Source organism: Oncorhynchus kisutch, linkage group LG30 (genome assembly GCF_002021735.2).
Source record: "Oncorhynchus kisutch isolate 150728-3 linkage group LG30, Okis_V2, whole genome shotgun sequence".
Taxonomy (NCBI): domain Eukaryota; kingdom Metazoa; phylum Chordata; class Actinopteri; order Salmoniformes; family Salmonidae; genus Oncorhynchus; species Oncorhynchus kisutch.
The window spans coordinates 26,172,669-26,197,572 of record NC_034203.2 but is presented as its reverse complement, the minus strand read 5'-3'; the positions used below and the strand labels follow the sequence as shown (position 1 = coordinate 26,197,572).

At 42.0% G+C, this 24,904-nt stretch overlaps 1 protein-coding gene across 4 annotated transcripts in view; it reads left to right on the top strand.

The window, feature by feature from the left end:
- Positions 1-12,861, top strand: part of LOC109875142 (adenylate cyclase type 1-like) — a 49,501-nt gene extending 36,640 nt beyond the window's left edge. The window contains exons 9-19 of one of the 4 annotated variants that reach the window (XM_031810767.1): positions 3,775-4,008; positions 4,184-4,281; positions 5,935-6,019; positions 6,980-7,069; positions 7,343-7,617; positions 8,196-8,325; positions 8,760-8,876; positions 9,630-9,776; positions 9,863-9,961; positions 10,091-10,330; positions 10,504-12,856. In XM_031810767.1, the coding sequence (XP_031666627.1) occupies positions 3,775-4,008; positions 4,184-4,281; positions 5,935-6,019; positions 6,980-7,069; positions 7,343-7,617; positions 8,196-8,325; positions 8,760-8,876; positions 9,630-9,776; positions 9,863-9,961; positions 10,091-10,330; positions 10,504-10,941 (1,953 nt within the window). In that variant the 3' untranslated portion in view covers positions 10,942-12,856. Of the gene's footprint in view, positions 1-3,774; positions 4,009-4,183; positions 4,282-5,934; positions 6,564-6,979; positions 7,070-7,342; positions 7,618-8,195; positions 8,326-8,759; positions 8,877-9,629; positions 9,777-9,862; positions 9,962-10,090; positions 10,331-10,503 lie in introns of those variants that run through there. The other 3 variants (XM_020467361.2, XR_004206419.1, XM_031810769.1) reach the window with 3 other exon arrangements.
- Positions 12,862-24,904: the final 12,043 nt, after the last annotated feature.

Sequence of the window (24,904 nt, the reverse complement as noted above, 5' to 3'; positions counted from 1 at the left end):
GGGTATTTAAATGCAGATGGTCAGGGTATTTAAATGCAGATGGTCAGGATATTTAAATGCAGATGCTCAGGTGTGTGTGGGTGTGTGTGGAAAAAGGAGGAGAACCAAATTAATATTGCACTTTCAGACAAAAGCATGAAACTTGGTACACTCACCTACCTCTATGTGGTTACACTTATGTAATATGTCATAGAGCTGTGACTATGTAAAGTTCATGCAATCATCTCTAACAGTTTGAAACTGTTTCCATTTGCTTCGTGATGAAAACATGTAGACATAGACAAGACAATACACAGGAGAGGAAAATGACAAAGTGGAAATATACTCGACACAATGAAAGATTAGGATTCAGGCCACACACAAACTCTCTCTCCAGGTTGGTGGAAATGACACAGACTTGGGGAGAGAAATAGAGAGAGAGAGAGAGAGAGAGAGAGATAGAGGGTGACAGGAGAGGAGGAAGGAGAGAAAGGATGAGTGCGCTCAGAGCAGGCGTGGGTGTATGATGTGATGACTGTCCTATGCTCCCCAGACCATCTCCAAACGATTGGGTCATATGTAGAAGTTCACATCCTCTGGGGAATATATTACAGTGGGAGATAGAGAGACAGAGAGAGAGGAAGATAGAGAGAGAAGAGAAAGAGTGGGAGATAGAGGGAGAAACTGGAGAGAGACTAGAGAGAGAGAAAGACAGCTTTTAACATAGACATATAAATACTCATTAGCATAATGAATGCACACGCACCTCCGAAACAACCAACAAAAAGCGAGAGGTGTTAAAGGATGAAGGATGATGAGGATGAAGTCAATGGGGTGTGTGTTAACCTTCTGCAACATTCGTCATTCACTCTGTCACCCCCCTGTCCCCATTATGAAGCCACTCTCTCCAGCCTCTCCTTGCCTACCCACTGGCTCTCACACTGTGATACTGTGGTACAGCTCAATGGCTTTCTGCCTTCATCCAGGAAGACTCACTCAGGCAACGTCCCAAATGGCACCCTATTCCCTATATAGTGCACTATGAAGGGAATAGGGTGCCATCTGGGATGTATCCTCCTTCTCTCTGGTGTTAAATCACTGCTTCTGCTCTGCTGCCCCACATAATAATGATATTTACTTCCTATGGACACTTAAGAAAAAGGGTGTTTAATTGGGTCAGAGAATAAATGTTAGCTGTAGAGGGAATAATGAATGTTAACTGTAGAAGGCATAATGAATGTTAACTGTAGAGGAAACAATGACTGTTAACTGAACTGTAGAGGGAACAATGAATGTTAACTGAACTGTAGAGGGAACAATGAATGTTAACTGAACTGTAGAGGGAACAATGAATGTTAACTGTAGAGGGAACAATGCATGTTAACTGAACTGTAGAGGGAACAATGAATGTTAACTGTAGAGGGAACAATGCATGTTAACTGTAGAGGGAACAATGAATGTTAACTGAAGAGGGAACAATTACTGTTGACTGAACTGTAGAGGGAACAATGAATGTTAACTGTAGAGAGAATAATGAATCTTAACTGTAGAGGGAACAATGCATGTTAACTGTAGAGGGAACAATGAATGTTAACTGTAGAGGGAATAATGAATCTTAACTGTAGAGGGAATAATGAATCTTAACTGTAGAGGGAACAATGCATGTTAACTGTAGAGGGAACAATGAATGTTAACTGTAGAGGGAACAATGCATGTTAACTGTAGAGGGAACAATGCATGTTAACTGTAGAGGGAACAATGAATGTTAACTGTAGAGGGAACAATGACTGTTAACTGAAGAGGGAACAATGAAGGTTAACTATAGAGGGAACAATGAATGTTAACTGTAGAGGGAACAATGAATGTTAACTGAAGAGGGAACAATGAATGTTAACTGAAGAGGGAACAATTACTGTTAACTGAACTGTAGAGGGAACAATGAATGTTAACTGAACTGTAGAGGGAGTAATGAATCTTAATTGTAGAGGGAACAATGACTGTTAACTGAGCTGTAGAGGGAACAATGAATGTTAACTGAAGAGGGAAAGGTGAATGTTAACTGTAGAGGGAACAGTGAATGTTAACTGTAGAGGGAACAATGAATGTTAACTGAAGAGGGAAAGGTGAATGTTAACTGTAGAGGGAACAGTGAATGTTAACTGTAGAGGGAATAATGAATGTTAACTGTAGAGGGAATAATGAATGTTAACTGTAGAGGGAACAATGAACGTTACCTGAACTTTAGAGGGAACAATGAATGTTAACTGTAGAGGGAACAATGCATGCTAACTGAAGAGGGAACAATGAATGTTAACTGAACTGTAGAGGGAACAATGAATGTTAACTGTAGAGGGAACAATGAACGTTACCTGAACTTTAGAGGGAACAATGAATGTTAACTGTAGAGGGAACAATGACTGTTAACTGAACTGTAGAGGGAACAATGAATGTTAACTGAACTGTAGAGGGAACAATGAATGTTAACTGTAGAGGGAACAATGACTGTGAACTGAACTGTAGAGGGAACAATGAATGTTAACTGTAGAGGGAACAATGACTGTGAACTGAACTGTAGAGGGAACAATGAATGTTAACAGTAGAGGGAACAATGAATGTTAACTGTAGAGGGAACAATGAATGTTAACTGTAGAGGGAACAATGACTGTGAACTGAACTGTAGAGGGAACAATGAATGTTAACTGTAGAGGGAACAATGACTGTGAACTGAACTGTAGAGGGAACAATGAATGTTAACAGTAGAGGGAACAATGAATGTTAACTGTAGAGGGAACAATGAATGTTAACTGTAGAGGGAACAATGAATGTTAACTGTAGAGGGAGCAATGGATGTTAACTGTAGAGGGAACAATGAATGTTAACTGTAGAGGGAACAATGAATGTTAACTGTAGAGGGAACAATGAATGTTAACTGTAGAGAGAACAATGAATGTTAACTGTAGAGGGAACAATGCATGTTAACTGTAGAGGGAACAATGACTGTTAACTGTAGAGGGAATAATGAATGTTAACTGTAGAGGGAACAATTACTGTGAACTGTAGAGGGAACAATGAATGTTAACTGTAGAGGGAACAATGAATGTTAACTGTAGAGGGAACAATGAATGTTAACTGTAGAGGGAACAATGAATGTTAACTGTAGAGGGAACAATGAATGTTAACTGTAGAGGGAACAATTGATTTTTTTGTTTGTTGTGTGAAGTTAAGCATTTATTAAGTTGATGTCAGTTATTGAGAATGTGAAGTCAATTCAACCACAATGATTGACTTTGTTTCATTGCTCTTTTTGAATACAATTAGAACAAATCTCTTCTTACTCCATGGTCAATATTGTTGTTGAATGGTTTGTGATATACCTGCTAAATAGAGTTGTCACAATACCAGTAACGCGATACTCAAACATATCGTGGCAAGGAAACAAAACAATGAGGTAGATTTAATTTCTTGAGTAAAAAAGACCTAATGTTTGAAACAAACATTATTATGTTGTCCTCCAGGGTCTTTTTTCTTTAAAAACACCTACAGCACAGAATATTTTACTTAAAGTAGGTTTTTAAGGTCCAAAGACCTTCTGCTTTGTGTTTTATTTTTTGACATGGAAAATCAAATATTGCGATATTGCGATACTGGTATCGTCACAACCCTACCTACATGCAGTTAGATATAAACGTTCTCTACCCCGCAGTGATCCTCAACAATAGACAGTAAAAGCCCCGTAGTATTTTTCCTCCAAGCTCCATTGTTTTGAACAGCTGGTATCAAACCCTCTGAACGTAGTTAAGTCAGGACTCCGTTTCCCACAATGCTGTGCCACAGCGGAGGGCCCTGCGGACGGCTCCAGATAAACTGCGGAACCGGACTTCAGTGTCAGCTAACGTGAGCCAGGCCAGCCCGGGCACGCGGGTCAACCGCTACATTGGTCGTCTGATCGAGGCGAGGCAGACAGAGTCGGACACCGCTGACCTCAACTTCCTTACACTCATGTACAAGTGCTCTGAGCGCGAGCAGAGGGTGAGTTACTGTACTGCACTTACAACACGCATGTACACACACACACAACTGCACACTCTGCAACATAAGGAGTAAAATGACTTTTGAATCGGACTCTTTCATAGACATCCCATGTCTGCATACTTCATTGTTTTGCATATATCTGAGACATCCCTCTCTCTGGTTTCTCTGACAGTACCACCAGCTACATGATGAGTACTTCTCCAGCGCTGTTGTCCTCTCTCTAATCCTAGCTGCCTTGTTCGGCCTTGTCTACTTTCTCATCATCCCACAGTATGTATTAGATTATTACAGGATATCATCCTACCACAGTATGTATTAGATTATTACAGGATATCATCCTACCACAGTATGTATTAGATTATTACAGGATATCATCCTACCACAGTATGTATTAGATTATTACAGGATATCATCCTACCACAGTATGTATTAGAGTATTACAGGATATCATCCTACCACAGTATGTATTAGATTATTACAGGTGTCATCCTACCACAGTATGTATTAGATTATTACAGGATATCATCCTACCACAGTATGTATTAGATTATTACAGGATATCATCCTACCACAGTATGTATTAGATTATTACAGGATATCATCCTACCACAGTATGTATTAGATTATTACAGGTGTCATCCTACCACAGTATGTATTAGATTATTACAGGTGTCATCCTACCACAGTATGTATTAGATTATTACAGGATATCATCCTACCACAGTATGTATTAGATTATTACAGGATATCATCCTACCACAGTATGTATTAGATTATTACAGGTGTCATCCTACCACAGTATGTATTAGATTATTACAGGATATCATCCTACCACAGTATGTATTAGATTATTACAGGATATCATCCTACCACAGTATGTATTAGATTATTACAGGTGTCATCCTACTCCTCTATTCTGTCAGTATGCATTACATTTTTAGAGGATATCTGACAGCAACTCATTCTGTAGCTCTCTCTCTCTCTCTCTCTCTCTCTCTCTTTCACTTTCTCTCTCTCTCTCTTTCACTCTCTCCCTCGATCTCTCTTTCATTTTACTATATGATGTCTGACAGCAACACACTCTCTCTGTAGCTCTCTCTGTAGCTCTCTCCGTAGCCCTCTCAGTAGCTCTCTGTAGCTCTCCCTGTAGCTCTCTCCGTAGCTCTCTCTGTAGCTCTCTGTAGCTCTCTCTGTAGCTCTCCCTGTAGCTCTCTCTGCAGCTCTCTCTCTGTGTGTCTCTCTCTGTATCGCTCTGCAGCTCTCTGCAGCCCTCTCTATCTTTCTCTGTATCTCTCTGTATCTTTCTCTGTATCTCTCTCTGTATCTCTCTCTGTAGCTCTCTCTGTATCTCTCTGCAGCTCCCTCTGCAGCTCTCTCTTTCCCACTTTCATTTTACTGTATGATTTATTTATTTTTGTGACCAAATGTTTATTTATTTTGCCATTTTTTATGGGCGGGTGGGGAGTGGGTATTACTGGTACAATATAGAAATTCATATAATTTTATATTCAGTTCATATTCACCTGTGGACTGCTACTCAAGAAGATAAAACTATTTTAAAAAGGTACATAAATACAAAGTATTGATCATTATGACCATACTACAGAGTTAACTAATAATAGTAATACATTTAGTATGTAAAGGAAAATAAACCAAAAAAAGAAGTGAGCCTCCACACCTAACCTCCTGTCCCCCAATCCCACCCCTTCCCACCCCTCTAGCAACTAGAGTTGCTTGCCATTCAACCCCCCCCCCCCCCCCCCCCCCGCAGAACACACTATATCTTTCTCTTCTCTTTGGTTCTGCTGCCTTTTCAGTTGACTTCCACAGGCTCTGTCCACTAACTCTCCCCCTTCTTCTTCTCCTCTCTCTCTCCCCTCTTTCTTCCACTCTATTCCTCCTCTCTCCTGCTTCTGTCACCAGGGGAACAGTGGTTCTGGTCCTACTGGTCACCTGCATCTGTTTCCTAGTAGTTTGTATCATGTACCTGCATGTCACTAAATTACAGGTAAATGCCTGCTTGATGCCTTGGTCACCATCTGATTTAACATGTCGTTCTTTAACTTATTCACTCACTCACTTTTTTGACTGGCTCATTAGCTGTAAGTAGTTTTCCTTTGGTAGGTCAAGTGGCCACGAGAAACTCTTGGCTCAAACTATAAATCATTTGTCATAAGTTAGTGCTGGTAAATTGAATTTAGCAAATATAAAACATTTCAGTTTAAATAGGCAAATATTCAAATATATTTTCATAAGTAGTCTATAATGGGAATCTGGTGTATGTATATTGATGTCAATGGCCTTCAGAAAACTTTGCAAATCACACTCAGTTTTCCTTCATGCTAAATCTGTTAATTTCAGTTTTCGTTGAGGTTGACAGTTTTACTTTCTCCGACTTTCCCAATCCCCTCAGCTAATATTATACCAATGTAATGTATTTTCAAATTCAAATTCTTACCAGTCTCCCTCCCCTTTCCTCCTTAATCTCTTTCTCTCTCTGTCTTTCCCCTCTCTCTCCTTAATCTCTCTCTCTCTCTCTCTCTCTCTCTCTCTCTCCTTACTCTCTCTCTCTCTCTCCTTAATCTCTCTCTCTCTCTCTCTATCTCTCTCTCTCTCTCTCTCTCTCTCTCCTTACTCTCTCTCTCTCTCCTTACTCTCTCTCTCTCTCTCTCTCTCTCTCTCTCTCTCCCCTTAATCTCTCTCTCTCTCTCTCTCTCTCTCTCTCTCTCTCTCTCTCTCTCTCTCTCTCTCTCTCTCTCTCTCTCTCTCCTTAATCTCTCTCTCTCAATCTCTCTCTCTCTCTGTCTCTCTCTCCTTAATCTCTCTCTCTCAATCTCTCTCTCTTTAATCTCTTTCTCTCTCTGTGTCTATCCCCTCTCTCTTCTTAATCTCTCTCTCTCTCTCTCTCTCCTTAATCTCTCTCTCCTTAATCTCTCTCTCTCAATCTCTCTCTCTCGCTCTCTCTCAGTGTTTTCCAGGGTGCCTCACTATTCAGATCCGTACTGTTCTGTGTGTTCTCATAGTGCTCTTAATCTATGCTGTAGCCCAGGCCTGTGTGGTAAGTAGGGTTAACAACATGGCACTAAACCACCTAGACTCATTATATTCATTGCAGTACTCTTGAACACATGAATGTAAATGTCATGTCAATCAAATATGCAAAGAACCAACCTTTGAATTACTGCTCGAGAGGTATTAACATTTGCCTCCTCTCCTCTCCTCTCCTCTCCTCTCCTCTCCTCTCCTCTCCTCTCCTCTCCTCTCCTCTCCTCTCCTCTCCTCTCCTCTCCTCTCCTCTCCTCTCCTCTCCTCTCCTCTGTTTTACTCCCAGGTGGGCTGCATGCCGTGGCTGTGGGGTAGTCCCCACCACTCCAACAGCTCCATTGTCAACATGGATACAGCAGGCCCGCTACGCAGCTTCAACCGTACTTTGATGGAGCTGCCATGTGACGGTGCCCGCTACGCTTTCTTGTCATGCGTTGTGGGCACGCTGACACTGGCGCTCTTCCTGCGCGTATCCTGGATGCCAAAGATGGCACTGTTGCTCCTCCTGGGGGTACTGTATGTCACTGTGCTGGAGCTCAGCGGATTCAGACGCACCGCGAGGTAAGAGAGAAGACAGAACATACACACACACTGTCAGGTGAAAGAGAGGATACCCACATTTACTAGGGATATGTATCTTTTCCTTTCAAGATGATTCGATACGTATCTAGATACATGGGCTCTGATACGATACAGGAACAATGCATTTTAGTGGTTGGATTGGTTTGGGATCCATACTAAACATAACATTTGACTGACATCAAAGTTGGTTCTCACAAAGTGGGGGTTCTTTCCACATCTCCCTTGTGAAGTTGTACTGCCCACTGTATTTATCTGGTCACCCACTCCCCCTTTTATTACTGATGTGGTACCGTCCTACAGTATCATGTTGCTGACGTCTCAGTTGGTCTATCCACAGCTCCCCACTTCCCCTATTAATTTATGATGTGTCTAACTGTGTACCTACTTATATTGCTGACTTCTCTGTTGGTTTGTCCAACCGTGATGGGGTCCATAGCGTTATATCTCTGTGGGGGTGGAGGGGTGTCTCCCCATGTACTTCAACTCCCCTTTTAATTAATCATTTGGTACAGTCCTTTTGTATATGTTGCTGATGTCTCTATTGGTTTGTCCCACAGTGGGGGGTCTAATCTACAGATCCGGGGCTATGAGCCCATCCTATCCCTGCTGCTGTTCACCAGTGCCCTGGCCCTCCACTCCAGACAACTGGACCTCAAACTACGACTGGATTTTCTTTGGGCCACACAGGTGTGTGTTTGTGTGTGTGTCACTGTGTGTAACAGCCAGTGCCAGGCTATTGGCTGTTAAAGCTGCGGGCAGAGTGGTGGTGTCTGATATTGGAATGTTGGTTACGATAGGACAACGATAGGTCTCTAGTAGGGGCTGGCTTTAGGTTGGGACCATATAGATCCTATTACATTGCTATATAATATTCTAATTCTTAATTCTATGGTTTGGAACTCATAGCTATTGATTCTACCTAGTGCTCCATAACGTTGGCTGTTACCAGCACCTCAGTCCTGGAGTACATTTAGAGCTTTTACTGACACCTTATGGTCAGAACCTTGAACTGCAGGCTTGAGTTGTACTGTGGGGTGAATGTAATGTTCCAGTTTTATTCAAATTAGTATATGGTATTTGTTCGTGCGTGGGTGCGTGCGTGTGTGTGTGTGCATTGTCAGGCAGAGGAGGAGAGGGATGGCATGGAGAAGGTCAAGCTGGACAACAGGCGGATTCTTTTCAACCTGCTTCCTGCTCACGTGGCTCAACACTTCCTCCTGTCCAACCCCAGAAACATGGTTAGTCCTATTGACGGATGGATGGATGGACGGACGGACAGGCGGCGAGACGGACAGACAGAGACAGGCAGACAGACAGAGGCAGGCAGACAGACAGAGGCAGGCAGACAGACAGAGGCAGGCAGACAGACAGACAGCATTGATGTTTCATAAAGGATAGAACTTTTTGAACTTTTTGGCCTGAATGCCAAGCGTCACGTCTCGAGGAAACCTGGCACCATCCCTACGGTGAAGCATGTTGGTGGCAGCATCATGATGTGTGGATGTTTTTCAGCAGCAGGGATTGGGAGACTAGTCAGGGTTGAGCGAAAGATGAAAGGAGCAAAGTACAGAGAGATAAAACCTGCTCCAGAGCGCTCAGGAACATAGACTGGGGCGAAGGTTTACCTTCCAACAGGACAACGACCCTAAGCACACAGACAAGAGAACACAAAAGTGTCTTCATAACAAGTCTCTGAATGTCTGTAATCGGCGCCAAAGGTGCTTCAACAAAGTACTGAGTAAAGGGTCTGAATACTTATGTAAATGTGATATTTCAGTTTTTTATTTGTAATACATTTGCAAACATTTCTAAAAACCTGTTTTTGCTTTGTCATTATAGGGTATTTTGTGTAGATTAATGAGGGGGAAAAATTATTGAATCAATTTTAGAATAAGGCTGTAACGTAACAAAATGTGGAAAAAAGTAAAGGTGTCTGAATACTTTCCGAATGCACTGTATGTCTGGCCTAAGGGTTATCTGTTCTCTTATAGGATCTGTATTACCAGTCCTATGCCCAAGTCGGAGTGCTGTTTGCTTCCATCCCCAACTTCAACGACTTCTACATTGAGCTGGATGGGAACAACATGGGAGTAGAGTGTCTGAGACTACTCAATGAAATCATCGCTGATTTTGACGAGGTGAGGCCCTTTCGGCTGCTACTTAACTGGGAGAATGTGTTCTATTCTTCTGTGTATGGCTGTGAATCTTGTTTATTTTTCCTCAGCTCATGGATAAAGATTGCTATAAGGACATTGAGAAGATCAAAACCATTGGAAGCACGTATATGGCAGCTGTGGGTCTAGTCCCCACCATCGGAACAAAGGTGTGTGTGTGTGTGTGTGTGTATGCTTGCACATGTTTGATAAATAAATACAAAATATGAATATAACAAGGACAATGAATGAATGTGATTATGACATACAGTATATATATTCTTACTTCCTTTCTACAGGACAAAAGATCTGTCTATGATCACCTGAGCACAGTTGCAGACTATGCTATTGAGATGTTTGATGTGCTGGATGAAATCAACTACCAGTCATACAACGACTTTGTCTTGAGAGTGGGTATCAACGTGGGTCCGGTGGTGGCGGGGGTGATCGGGGCCAGAAGGCCTCAGTATGATATCTGGGGGAACACAGTAAACGTGGCCAGTCGCATGGACAGCACCGGAGTCCCTGGCAAGATACAGGTACCGTATTAAATTAGGAGTTATGTTTGAGGCTTGAAGATTGGCCCGGAGTAGATTGGTGTTGGTGAGTAAATCTATTTGTATGACAGTGGTTTAACCTCTCTCTCTCTCTCTCCCTCCCTCTCCCTCCCTGTCTCTCTCTTTCTCTCGCGCTCCCTCATTTCCTCCCCCAGGTAACAGAGGATGTGTACCGTATCCTGGGGGATAACTATGACCTGGTGTGCCGGGGGAAGGTTAGCGTGAAGGGTAAGGGTGAGATGCTCACCTATTTCCTGGAGGGCAAGGTCCACAGCGCGGGCTGCGCCACCACCTCCTCTGTGGTGCGCTCTGCCAGCCTGAACCGCCGTGCCCACTCCTGCGGCAAGGCCAGCGTTCCCACCAAACTGGGCAGTGTCAACTCTGTCGCCAGCTTCACAGTTCGCGCCAGCATGGTTAGCCTCGGTGGCACGGGTAACAGCAGCTCTAGCCCCAGTGTCAATGTCAGTATCCACCCCATGCCATGCTTGCCCTCACCCTGTGTGCCCACACTGGGAGAGGAGGATGAAGAAGAGGAGACAGATGTAGATGTGGGAGGAGTGGTGGTGGAACGGGTGAAAGAATTGGCTGTGTAGGGAGGTGGAGAGAAGAAGTGCCGCACTGTTGTAAACTTGAGTTCCAGACCTCCCCGTCCTGGGCTATCACATCCGCCAGGAGTCACTGGGGGTCCCACTAAAGATTGAACCAGGGTCTCCTGTGGGTAAATGGTACACTGGGATACTGGGACAGCCCACTGCACAATGGCGGGATGCTCCTCGAGGAGTCACCTGTCTCTGAGGATGGTCAGACTGGAGAACTGGACAATCACACCTAGGATGGCTGCACGATAAAATCACGCAGACTTGATTGAGTTTGTTGTTACATAAATAGTGACTTGCCACTGTTTGCAACCAAACACAATCAACTGAAGATTTCCGGCTTCCAGCATTGGAACATCAGGCTCCTGGTGACATGACCAGAAGTATGAGTGAGTGTGTGAGTGAGTGTGTGTGTACACTCCCAACAGGGGGACATGCACAAAGCACAGCCCAGTATTAACCAACCATTAACCCCAGTATTAACCACATAAAAAGACTGAACTTTTTGTCTTCTTCTCTGATTATGCCAAGGATTCATTCCATCCTTCAAGGTGTAATAGGCTAGTTTTCGTGTACTGTAAATACGGTATGCATGCATGTGTGTATTCATACACAAGTATTTATATGTGTGTATGCATGTGGGTGTTCGACCTTAAATCTTAAATGAAATAGCACAAATACAAGTTTTTATACATTCAAAAAGTCCTCAACATCTCAAAAGGCTTTTGACACAACGTCTTTAGTAGTGCATGACCTGTTAGTGCTGGTCTGGACTGGTCTGGTTTCCTGTCGAGTGTAAACCAAAGCAATGAGCTCCTCTAACATCCTGTTGTTTAGTACTTTGTCCTTCACAAAAGGAGCACTACTGCCGTCTAGGTTTCTGGCTTTTTAGAGCAAGTCATGGTCAGGGGGGGGTCAAATACTCAATAGTCAAGATATATGGTTTACTGCATATGACATATTTTAAGTCTCATGGATCCAAACAAATAATCATGGCTGTTTGGTAAGACTGTTTAGAACCAGAATGGTCTGGTTTTACATAAGGGTAAGTCACTTAGTGTTACATTTCTAATGTAGGGACCAGGTGCAACACACACACAGTCAGACATAGCTTTGTTTGCATCCATGAACTTGTCGAGTTGTGTATTGATCAGGGCTTGTTATTCGTCCATTGCTCTGCCCTGATAGGGATTATGTGTGGGGGTGTGTGTCCTGTGTCGGCTATACACGCAGCAGGCTGTAGCCAAGGCTTTGAAGGGACAGGGAGGTCGGTAAAATAGGCATTGGGTAAGGTGCGTTGGCTTTGACCCACAGTGCGATGCCCTCATCCTTGAGTCCCCGATGTAGGCTATAGAACTTTAGTTAATGCCAAACCTGGAACAGTCTCTCTTACGCACAACCACCAACACATACGTATGTATGCTCGCTCCTTCACACATTCTCTGTGACACACACACACAAACACAAACACATACACAAGCACGCACGTACACACAAACACATACACACGCACGCACACACAAACACATACACACGCACGCACGTACACACGCACGCACACACACACACACACACAGAAAACAGTATTGTGCAAATACATACAGACTTAGCAACATCTGTGGCAGCTGTAGAATCACAGTGTTTCCAACTCCCATGCTGTAGACTATGACCATTAGATAGAGAGATGACGACTTTCCCTTGATCTGCAAAAATGTAAATACATCAAGTTTCAAGTATTTTGCCTTACTTCTATAAATGCTTACAGTGATTGAAAAATGCCTTTTTAGCGCATCACTTTGACACGCAGAACTTTGTAAATAAATGACTACTACAGCTGTAAACAACGTTGTATCTTGTACAGTGTAAAGTTGGGTTATCTCAGAATTTGTAATAAACACACTTTATTGATGTACAAAATACATTTACTTTGTTGATGTGCGTGTGCATGTGTGTGATGTAGGAATTAGGGCAAGATTCAGCAATTCTGCCTTTCCGAGATGTCAAGCCATGTCCTTGATGAGGTCACCCCTTGATAGGCATGTTGTTTGTCCCTCAACGAAATCCTCAAATCACCTTTCAAATCAGGACCGCCATGGTACAAGTGGATTTAGATTACACTATATATACAAAAGTATGTGGACACCCTTTCAAATTAGTGGATTTGGCTATTTCAGCCACACCCGTTGCTGACAGGTGTATAAAATTGAGAACACATATATGCAATCTCCATAGACAAACATTGGAAGTCCTTACAGTATTCTCCCTGTACACCAAGTTAGAACCTTAGGATAAATAAAGGGGGCATATAAGCAGACAATGAAAGCTCTTACAATATTCGATGATTACGTTTCTCTAAAACAGTCTATAGGCTACGTGTGCACAATCAGGTCAGAACAATAGGCTAAGTTATGAGGGGGAAAGGGACCAAATTATTAGGGTGAGAGACATGGGCTACTAACAACTTACTACACACCATACACTTAGTATTACTATCTTAGCTACAGTATACATATCTCCCTGGCATATTACATAATTTATGCAGCAGCATACAATACATTTTTGGACACATCTTGAACAGGAAGGTGGTGAGGCAGTCCTTCGTGGGCAAATTTGTCATCAAACTATGTCATCAAAGTCTGGCATTCTCTGGATTTATGGTGCTTTCAAAACAACTGGGAACTCGGAAGGTCGAATCATGATGTTCGTGATATTTAGGTCGGAGCTCTAGAAAGAGGCCCGAGTTCCCATCTTGGAATTCCGTGTTGGATGACCGTTCAAAATGTATTTTCCCAGTCGGAACTCGTATTTTTCCAAGTTCCCAGTTGAATTGAACTCACTGAAGTCTGAGATTTCTGAGTTTCCAGTTGTTTTGAATGCGGCAGAATTCATGCTTGATTGACAGCATGGCCAATTTATTCAACTTTTTCTGTCCCATGGTGTTGAATGTTTAAAGTTTAAAATTGTCCTTTAAAGTTTGGAAACGAGACCCTTAAACCCAGACTTGGACTACACACCCACTCCTCTGAATAGCGGGCTTGCTTTGCAATCACTAAATCCTTTCAAACCACTCATTGTTGATTTTGCGATTTCCAACTTGTTGTAATATGTTTATGTCCAATGGCCAATGAGCCCCGATACATTTTATCTATAATTTATTTTCATATGACAAGGATTGAAAAGGATTTGCCAGTAGATTGTTGACTTGATTCATGACGATGACTGGTTGTCTAGCTTGCTAGCTAAGATTTTGAAAGTATGATGTTGACATGATATCAGGGATCAAGGCAAGACCCAGGTGCAGACTGTTGAAGTAACACTGTTTATTGTAGCAACAGGGGCAGGCAAAGACAGGTCGGGGCAGGCAGGGGTTGATAATACAGGGTAGGGCTAAGGTATAGGACGGCAGGCGACTCAGGGTCAGGGACAGGCAAGGTTCAGGAATACAGGGTAGGGCTAAGGTACAGGACGGCAGGCGACTCAGGGTCAGGGGCAGGCAGGGGTTGAAAATACAGGGTAGGGCTAAGGTATAGGACGGCAGGCGACTCAGGGTCAGGGACAGGCAGGGGTTGAAAATACAGGGTAGGGCTAAGGTACAGGACGGCAGGCGACTCAGGGTCAGGGACAGGCAAGGTTCAGGAATACAGGGTAGGGCTAAGGTACAGGACGGCAGGCGACTTAGGGTCAGGGACAGGCAGGGGTCGAAAATACAGGGTAGGGCTAAGGTATAGGACGGCAGGCGACTCAGGGTCAGGGACAGGCAGGGGTTGAAAATACAGGGTAGGGCTAAGGTACAGGACGGCAGGCGACTCAGGGTCAGGGACAGGCAAGGTTCAGGAATACAGGGTAGGGCTAAGGTACAGGACGGCAGGCGACTCAGGGTCAGGGACAGGCAAGGTTCAGGAATACAGGGTAGGGCTAAGGTATAGGACGGCAGGCGACTCAGGGTCAGGGGCAGGCAAAGACAGGTCGGGGCAGGCAGGGGTCGAAAATACAGGGTAGGGCTAAGGTATAGGACGGCAGGCGACTCAGGGTCAGGGACAGGCAAGGTTCAGGAATCCAGAGGTGGAGCAAAGGTACAGGACGGCAGGCGACTCAGGGTCAGGGACAGGCAAGGTTCAGGAATCCAGAGGTGGAGCAAAGGTACAGGACGGCAGGCAGGCTCAGGGTCAGGCAGAGAGGTCAGGCGGGCGGGTACAGGGTCAGGACAGGCAAGGGTCAAAACCAGGAGAACTAGTAAAGAGAGTCTGGGAAACAATAGGAGCTGACAGGAAACACACTGGTAATCTTGAATTAACAAGACAAACTGGCAACAGACAGAACACAGGTATAAATATACAGGGGATAATAGGGACACCTGGAGGTGGGTGGAGACAAGCACAAGGACAGGTGAAACAGATCAGGGCGTGACACATGATCAGTCCAATCAAAGCTATAGTAGATATAACGTGATTTTATGTCATTTTATCTGTAGCCAATGACCTTGAGCCTTCTTGGATGTGCACTTCTAATGTAACTCTATGGCAACACTTGAATTTTCAAGCTTTTGCCGTGGATTTTGCATTGAAGTAGTGTCCCCATGAGTGACCGAACACTGAGCCAATCACAGTGCAACTAGAGAACATTACCAACCCCTACGCTCCGTATATTCTGCTGGCTGCCCCACCACCACAGAAAGCACTGAGCTAGGCTGAAACATTTGCATTTTGGAGTTGCCTTAGTCAAGAAAGTAAAAAGAGACCATGTTAGTATGCAGCTTTATTAACTCAAAGATTGTTTGAAAACTGATATGTGACACGTATTAATGCCAAAATAACATGTAAAACAGGCAACAAAAAAATAAAAATAACAATTTTATATATATATATATATATATATATATATATATATATATATATATATATATATATATACAGTATCAGTCAAAAGTTTGGACACACCTACTCATCAAGGGTTTTTCTTTATTTTTGCTATTTTCTACACTGTAGAATAATAGTGAAGACATCAAAACTATGATATAACACATATGGAATCATATAGTATCCAAAAAGGTGTTAAACAAATCAAAATATATTTTATATTTGAGATTCTTCAAAGTAGCTACCCTTTGCCTTGATAACAGCTCTGTACACTCTTGGCCTTCTCTCAACCACCTTCATGAGTTAGTCACCTGGAATGCATTTCAATTAACAGGTGTGCCTTGGTAAAAGTTAATTTGTGGAATTTCTTTCCTCCTTAATTCTTGACTCTACCCATCCCTTTAGCGGGATAATTGGATAGTCAGATTTTGAAAATATGCTTTACAGCGAAAGCAATCCAAGTGTTTGTGTAAGTTTATTGATCGCTCGACAAAACATTATGAAAACCTAGCATCAAAGTAGCTTGGTCACGAGAATCAGAAAAGCAATCAAATTAATCATTTACCTTCGATGATCTTCGGATGTTTTCACTCACGAGACTCCCAATTACCACAATAAATGTTCCTTTTGTTCCATAAAGATGATTTTTATATCCAAAATACCTCCGTTTGTTTGGTGCGTTATGTTCAGAAATCCACAGGAAAGAGCGGTCACGACAACACAGACGAAAATTCCAAATAGTATCCGTAATGTCCACAGAAACATGTCAAATGTTGTTTATAATCAATCCTCAGGTTGTTTTTAAAATATATAATCGATAATATATCAACCGCAACTGTCTTTTCAGTAGGAGAGGGAAAGGCAATGGCTGCCCAAGCTCTGTTGCGCATACAAAATGCTGCTGGCACCCAGCCATACAATGATGCGATGTTATCTTTCTCGCTCATTTTTCAAAATAAAAGCCTGAAACTATGTCTAAAGACTGTTAACACCTTGAGGAAGCGATAGGAAAAGGAAGCTGGTTGATATCCCTTTAAATGGAGCAAAGGCAGGCTATGGAACAAGGAGATTTCAAAATAGAAGCCACTTCCTGGTTTGATTTTCCTCAGGGTTTCGCCTGCAATATCCATTCTGTTATACTCACAGACAATATTTTGACAGTTTTGGAAACTTTAGTGTGTTTTCTATCCTAATCTGTCAATTATATGCCTATTCTAGCATATGGGCCTGAGAAATAGTCTGTTTACATTGGGAACGTTATTTTTCCAAACATAAAAATAGTGCCCCCTAGCTGAAAGAGGTTAATGCGTTTGAGTCAATCAGTTGTGTTGTGACAAGGTAGAGCATACAGCATATAGTAACGTTCTAAACGATTCTTTGCTTCCAACTTTGTGGCAAAGGTTTGGGGAAGGCCCTTTCCTTTTTCAGCATGACAATGACATAGGAAGGTCCATACAGAAACGGTTTCGGAAGAACTTGGCTGGCCTGCACAGAGCCCTGACCTCAACCCTATCGAACCCCCTCGGGATGAATTGGAATGACGACTGCAAGCCAGGCCTAATCGCCCAACATCAGTGCCCGACCTCACTAATGCTCTTGTGGCTGAATGGAAGCTAGTCCCAGCAATGTTCCAACATCTAGTGGAAAGGCTTCCCAGAAGAGTGGAGGCTGTTATAGCAGCAAATGGGGGACCAACTCCATATTAATGCTCATGATTTTGTAATGAGATTTTCGATGAGCAGGTGTCCACATACTTTTGGTCATGTAATGTATGTACTGTCTATGAATCAGCCACTAAAAGAAAAAAAGAAACTGTCCTACCAAATTGCCCTCACTATATAACTGGTCCAATGCACATCTCCCCACATCTTGTCAGTGTCTGTGATTGACTCAAAGCCTATATGTTCAATGTGTTTTTCCAGCTCCATTCCTTAACCATTGAATCAACATGGTTCTTACAATAACAACTTCTCTGCTATGCTTCAGCTGCCCAAAGTCACTGACAATGGCAAGTTTACTAAGTCTGTCTGTATTACTTTCCACAGATAAACCTAGGAATGTCACTTTTTCCCAAATGTTGAGTGTGGGCCAATGTTTTTAAATGTTTTCCCAGTGTTGATGTGCGGTTTTTCAGGGGCTCACTCAGTGTAACGGATAAGTCAATACAGAGCTGGCCTGGCTTGCTCAACACTCCTGGTTCACCAGTCTGTTGTGGTGTTCTAGTAAGGAATCAAGGACACAGTCAACACAATTCCCTTCATGAGCTACACATTTTGAAAAAATCTATTGTATTGCTACTCATATCAAAACAAGTAATCTACAGTAAATCATAAAAATATCGAAATGAGGTTTATTGCACAATAGTCTGTTGCATTGAAGGGTAACTAGTCCTGTAGACTAACAGTGAAATGCTTACTGACGGGCCTTTGCCAAGAAGGCAAAAAATATATATAATCATTTGAAAAATAATAACACAAGGAATAAATACAGAATGAGTAAAGATAACTTGGCTACGTACACGAGGTACCAGTACTAAGTTGAAGTGCAGGAGTATGACGTAATTGAGGTTGGTATGTTGCTACATATACTGTAGGTAGGGGTAAAGTGACTAGGCAACAGGATAGATAATGAAATAGTAAGCCGTATCAAATCAAACTTTATTTGTCACATGCCCCCGAATACAACAAGTGTAGACCTTACCGTGAAATGCTTACTTACAAGCTCTTAACCAACAGTGCAGTTCAAGAAGAGTTAAGAAAATATCTAATAAACAAACTAAAGTAAAAAAATACCGGTACCGAGTCAGCGAGGGAGATAGTTGTATGCTTTTATATGTGTAGAGTAAAGGTGATCAAGAGTTTTGTTGTCTCTAGTTTCACAGGTGACATGCTGGTAATTCCAGTTTCCCTGTATTAAAATCAGCTTCCACGAGAAGTGCTGACTCTCGGTGTGCATTTTCGTGTTTGCTTATGGCCCTATACAGCTCGCAGACTGCAATCTTAGTGCCAGCATCAGTTTGTGTTAGTAAATAGACGGCTACGGAAATATAGATGAAAACTCTCTTGGTAAATAGTATGGTCTGCAGCTTATCATGAGGTATTCTAACTCAGTCGGGCAAAAACTCAAGACTTACTTAATAACATTAAACACTAGCTGTTAACTAAGAAACACACTTCTCCCCCCTTTGCCTTACCCAAGACTGCCGCCCATACTAGACGATGCATGGAGAAACCAGCGAGATGTATATTATCCATGTCCTTGTTCAACCACGTCTCCAAGAAACATAGAATATTACAGTTCTTCAGATCCCATTGATAGGATAGTCTGGAGCAGAGCTCGTCCAGTTGGTTCTTTAGTGATTGTATATTTACCAATAGAACGGAGGGTAGAGGTGGTTTATGTTCTCGCCAACGTAGTCTCGTCAGGATGCCAGCTCGTTTTCTTCTCATGCTCCGTCGCTTCCTCGTTCGAGCCCCAGGATTAAGACCTGGTCCAGAGTTTGCGGAACATCTAGAGCTGCCATCTCGTTTAAGTAGAAATTGTCATCCAAATTGAGGTTAGTGATCGCTGTTCTGATGTCCAGAAGCTGTTTTTGGTCATGATGGCAGAGACATTATGTACGAAAAAAAGTTCAAATCAGCTTAAAAAACATAAAGTAGCAGAATTGGTCAGGAGCCCGTAAAACTGCTGCTATCCACTGTACATAATGTCTCCACCATCATTTCCGATGACCAAAAACAGCTTCTGGACATCAGAACATTATATTGGAAGTTGATAATACTAACTACCTCAGTAGTAAATCCAGTTGTATATCTGCTGATTTTGCCCCATGAATCACAAATTAGAAACAATGACTACAGACGTAATTGGGTAGCACGGACGGAGTGGACATTGAACATGCTAACAAAAAAGACTATCGTAGGTTCATCAAGATAATGAGATTGCAATATTTGATGGTTGAATTCTTTTTCCGTTGAGCCAATTTAGTCAAACTGAGAACATTTTGGACCGACCGGCTCAATTCGGTCTTATGTAACAAAATTTGAAATGATGTTTTTTACACTGGATAAAAGTAGAGACTCAGAGCTAGAACAATGGTATTCAAGGGCCACTTTGAGAAAATGTCCCTTGAATGTTTTGGTACACCTACTGGAGAGCTCTTCTTTGTTTACACCAATTCAGCATCTTTCACATCCTCTTAAGCCTTAGCCTCTTAAAGGATTCACATGTGAGGCCATGTGCTAAACAGAGTGAGTACGTTAGTGTACTAAACAACCAAAGATTTCAAACTAAAGGCTGGTTTATACTATGTACATGTATCGACGTGCCTGTAGACAGTTGACACAGTGACATCATGAACATTCTTTTGTCGTTCGACATCAAACTTGTCATTGTCGTTATAAATAAGTATAAACACAAAAACAAAATGTATGACATCAGCAGCCTGGTGGTCCAAAATAGCATAACTGTTGCATTGTAACACCAATAAACCCATCCATTTAAAAATGTATTTGGTGTATGTCAAACTAGCAAACCAGGCATCTAAAAGGAACTTTCTAAACAACGTTTTGGTTTGTTTCTAGCTTGTTAGCTAGTTAGCTAACATTAAGTTAGCTGGCTAGCAAGTTCAAATAATGACCATATCATTGCTGACTACGTCTTAACAGGAAAATAAACTCACAACGAGAACATTACTTACAAGTTAATGGCGAGCTAATTACAGAAAATAGCTTACGGTTCTGAGTGTGACGAAATAAAAGCAGGGCATTCTACCAGAGAACTTTAGAACTTGGACACTGTCTCATTGGCCTGACATTATATTCTAATTTGACATTGGTGCAGGTCAAGTTGTTCTTCACATGACTGTCTCTGGTAAACACACACTATATCAAATAAAATGTATGTTTATTTATCACATACACAGGATACAGAAGGTGTAAAAGGTACAGTGAAATGGTTACTTGCATAGTAGAGTATTTTGTTTAGACATGTAGCTAGATAGCTCTTAACAACGAACCAAATTCCTAAATCATAACGTTACAGCTATGCATGAATCTGCAGGTAGCTAAAGATAACCAACTAGGTTCAATGTAAGCTAGCTAGCTAACACCACGCTTTAACTTGCAATAAAAATGACTTTCTGACAAAATTAGAAACGTATAATATCTGAAAATGTTGCAAGCTAGACTTTCTTTCCCGTATACATGGATGAACGCATATCCCTCTCTGTCACGGATGCCATGGTTGCCCTTAGTTTGAAGATGTCATCCGAAGACAGGTGTTTTATACAACAGCCTTCTGTGTGTTCTCTTTTCGACTCTCTCCGCATATTGGCAATCAAACATCCAAATGTTCTCTATGTCCTTAGCTATCATACTCTGCTTAAACCCGGGCATTCCACTGATTTCAAATCTTGGTCAACCTCTTCCGTCACAACAACTCTGTTGATCGCCGTTTCAGAAGACTACAATGTCTGGTTTAATGAACATGTTTTTATTTAAATCATGGATTTCCTCATCGTCTGATTCATTTTCAGAGTCAGAGAGAGTCAGTATGGTACAATCATCCTCAAAACGTTTGCAGTTCTTTGTGATACAGTTGAAGTCGAAGGTTTACATACACTTAGGTTGGAGTCATTAAAACTAATTTTTCAACCACTCCACAAATTTCTTGTTCACAAACTATAGTTTTGGCAAGTCGGATAGGACATCTACTTTGTGCATGACACCAGTAATTTCTCCAACTATTGTTTACAGACAGATTATTTCACTTACAATTCACTGTATCACAATTCCAGTGGGTCAGAAGTTTACATACACTAAGTTGACTGTGCCTTTAAACTGCTTGGAACGTTCCAGAAGGTGATGTCATGGCTTTAGAAGCTTCTGATAGGCTAATTGACATAATTTGAGTCAATTGGAGGTGTACCTGTGGATGTACTTCAAGGCCTACCTTCAAACTCAGTGCCTCTTTGCTTGACCTCATGGGAAAATGAAATGAAATTATTTGTCTTTATTTAGTATGTTCAGGGCGTGAGTTGGGGTGGGCAGTCTGTGTGTTTTTCTTTGTTGGGGTATTGAGAATCATACTTAGGTAGCCTGAGTTTCACTTTTGAGTTGTGGGTGTTTGTTTTCCGTGTGTGTGTTTGTTGCCACACGGTACTGTTTCGGTTTTGTTCATGTTCATGTTCACGTTTATTGTTTTGTATTTTCATAGTGTTCAGTTTATATCCTAAAATAAAACGTTATGGACACTTACCACACTGCGCATTGGTCCTCCGATCCTTCTCGCTTCTCCTCCTCAGAAGATGAGGAGGAATGCCGTTACAACCTCCACAAGTCTGGTTTACCTTGGGGGCAATTTCCAAATGCCTGAAGGTACCACGTTCATCTGTACAAACAATAGAACGCAAGTATAAACACCATGGGACCACACAGCCATCATACCTCTCAGGAAGGAGATCTCTCCTAGAGATTAATGTACTTTGGTGCGAAAAGTGCAAATCAATCCCAGAACAATAGCAAAGGACCCTGTGAAGATGCTGGAGGAAACAGGTACAAAAGTATCTATATCTACATTAAAACAAGTCCTATATCGACATAACCTGAAAGGCCACTCAGCAAGGAAGAAGCCACTGCTCCAAAACCGCCATAAAAAGCCAGACTACGGTTTGCAACTGCACATGGGGACAAAGATCGTACTTTTTTGAGAAATGTCCTCTGGTCTGACGAAACAAAAATAGAACTGTTTGGCCATAATGACCATTGTTATGTTCGGAGGAAAAAGGGGGATGCTTGCAAGCCGAGGAACACCATCCCAACTGTGAAGCACGGGGGTGGCAGCATCATGTTGTGGGGGTGCTTTGCTGCAGGAGGGACTGGAGCACTTCACAAAATAGATGGCTTCATGAGGCAAGAAAATTTTGTGGATATATTGAATCAACATCTCAAGACATCAGTCAGAAAGTTAAAGCTTGGTCGTAATTGGGTCTTCCAAATGGACAATGACCCCAAGAATACTTCCAAAGTTGTGGCAAAATGGCTTAAGGACAACAAAGTCAAGGTATTGGAGTGGCCATCACAAAGCCCTGACCTCAATCCTATAGAATATTTGCTGGCAGAACTGAAAAAGCGTGTGCGAGCAAGGAGGCCTACAAACTTGACTCAGTTACACCAGTTCTGTCAGGAGGAATGGTCCAGAATTCACCCAAGTTATTGTGGGATGATTGTGTAAGACTACCCCTGAATTTTTTGGACCCAAGTTAAACAATTTAAAGGCAATGCTACCAAATACTAATTGAGTGTATGTAAACTTCTGACCCACTGGGAATGTGATGAAAGAAATAAAAGCTGAAATAAATCATTCTCTCTACTATTATTCTGACATTTCACTTTCTTAAAATAAATTGGTGATGCTAACTGACCTAAGACAGGGGATTTTTACTAGGAGTGAATGTCAGGAATTGTGAAAAACTGAGATTAAATGTACTTCGCTAAGGTGTATGTAAACTTCCGACTTCAACTGTATCTTTTAAAAAGCCACATTAGAAAGGATTACCTACACATATTGATCAGCTCATGTTATAGACAGAAGCATGCTAAAACATGTTAGACCAATCTGAACTCATCTCTCAGCTTTTCCAGCCCATATCTTAGCCAATCATGGCTAGCGGAAGGTTCCTGACTTTTTCCGAGGCTTCTAATTTAAGAATTGTATTTGTATTTACAGATGCTATACAAGTTTGTTATTAAGGCACATGAAAGGTCACATGTTCCTGAAGGCATTTCTGTCAAAAAATACATTTTGATAAAAAAATAATGTTTACGTTCAACACCTCTCCTGTGAAGTAGTGGGGTGGGGCGGCAGGGTAGCCTAGTGGTTAGAGCGTTGGACTAGTAACCGGAAGGTTGCAAGTTCAAACCCCCGAGCTGACAAGATACAAATCTGTCGTTCTGCCCCTGAACAGGCCGTTAACCCACTGTTCCTAGGCCGTCATTGAAAATAAGAATTTGTTCTTAACTGACTTGCCTGGTTAAATAACTGACTAAATAACTGACTTGCTTGGTCAAATTTTAAAAAATAAAATAAAGTGACGTGTGACATACGCCTGGTTTCCTGAAACAAGTCACATTTTATGACTGAGAATGTTTTTGTCATCTCATATGTCTTTGATTTGGGCAAACACTGTCTCTGCCAAACCAGGATTGGTGTCACTGTTTTTACTGCCATAACCTGTCAGGCACGGTTTTCTGTAGTTTAGGCCAAGGACTTGCCTCGTAAAACTGACTGACCGCTGCCCTCTCATTATTGTTTTGCTTCACTTGCTCCCAAGTGGCGCAGCGGTCTAAGGCACTGCATCTAAGTGCTAGAGGTGTCACTACAGACCCTGGTTTGATTCCAGTCTGTATCACAACTGGCCGTGATTGGGAGTCCCATAGGACTGAGCACAGTGTTGTCCGGGATAGGGTTTGGACAGGGGTTGGCCGTCATTGTAAATAAGAATTTGTTCTCAACTGACTTGCCTAGTTAAATAAAGGTTAAATAATTAACTTGTAACAAGATACGTCACTACACTATTTAATATGTCTAGCGAAACAGAATGTGAGCTCGTGAGATCAGGATGGTGCATCAGGTTGAAAGAGTACCACCACTGCACTCAAATGAACCCACAGTGTGACACAAAAAAAGAGCAAATCAAACTGAACAGCTGATGGTGTAATAATGGCCGTGTAGTGTGTTCCATCAATCAATGTCTCTGAGGTCATGATTAAGCAATAAAGGGGATGTAAGGTTAACCATATAGAGTGTTAAACTGCACAATCAGTCCTCTCTACAACATCACCAATACTACAGTTGTCAACATTGGAACAACTGTGTCTTTAATGTACAAATACAACATTTCAGATGAGATTAACTCTTGGTAGAGGATGTCATCATAACTTGCTTTCTGATCGTAGGGCACTGGATCAGCTAAGTCGGGTACTAGTTGTATTTTCCCATGCCTACATATTTGCAAAATGTGTCAATTGACCTCCCAGGCTTCAATTAAAGAACAATCAAGACAATTACAAACTGGTGTGTAACCAGACTGCATATAAACAGTT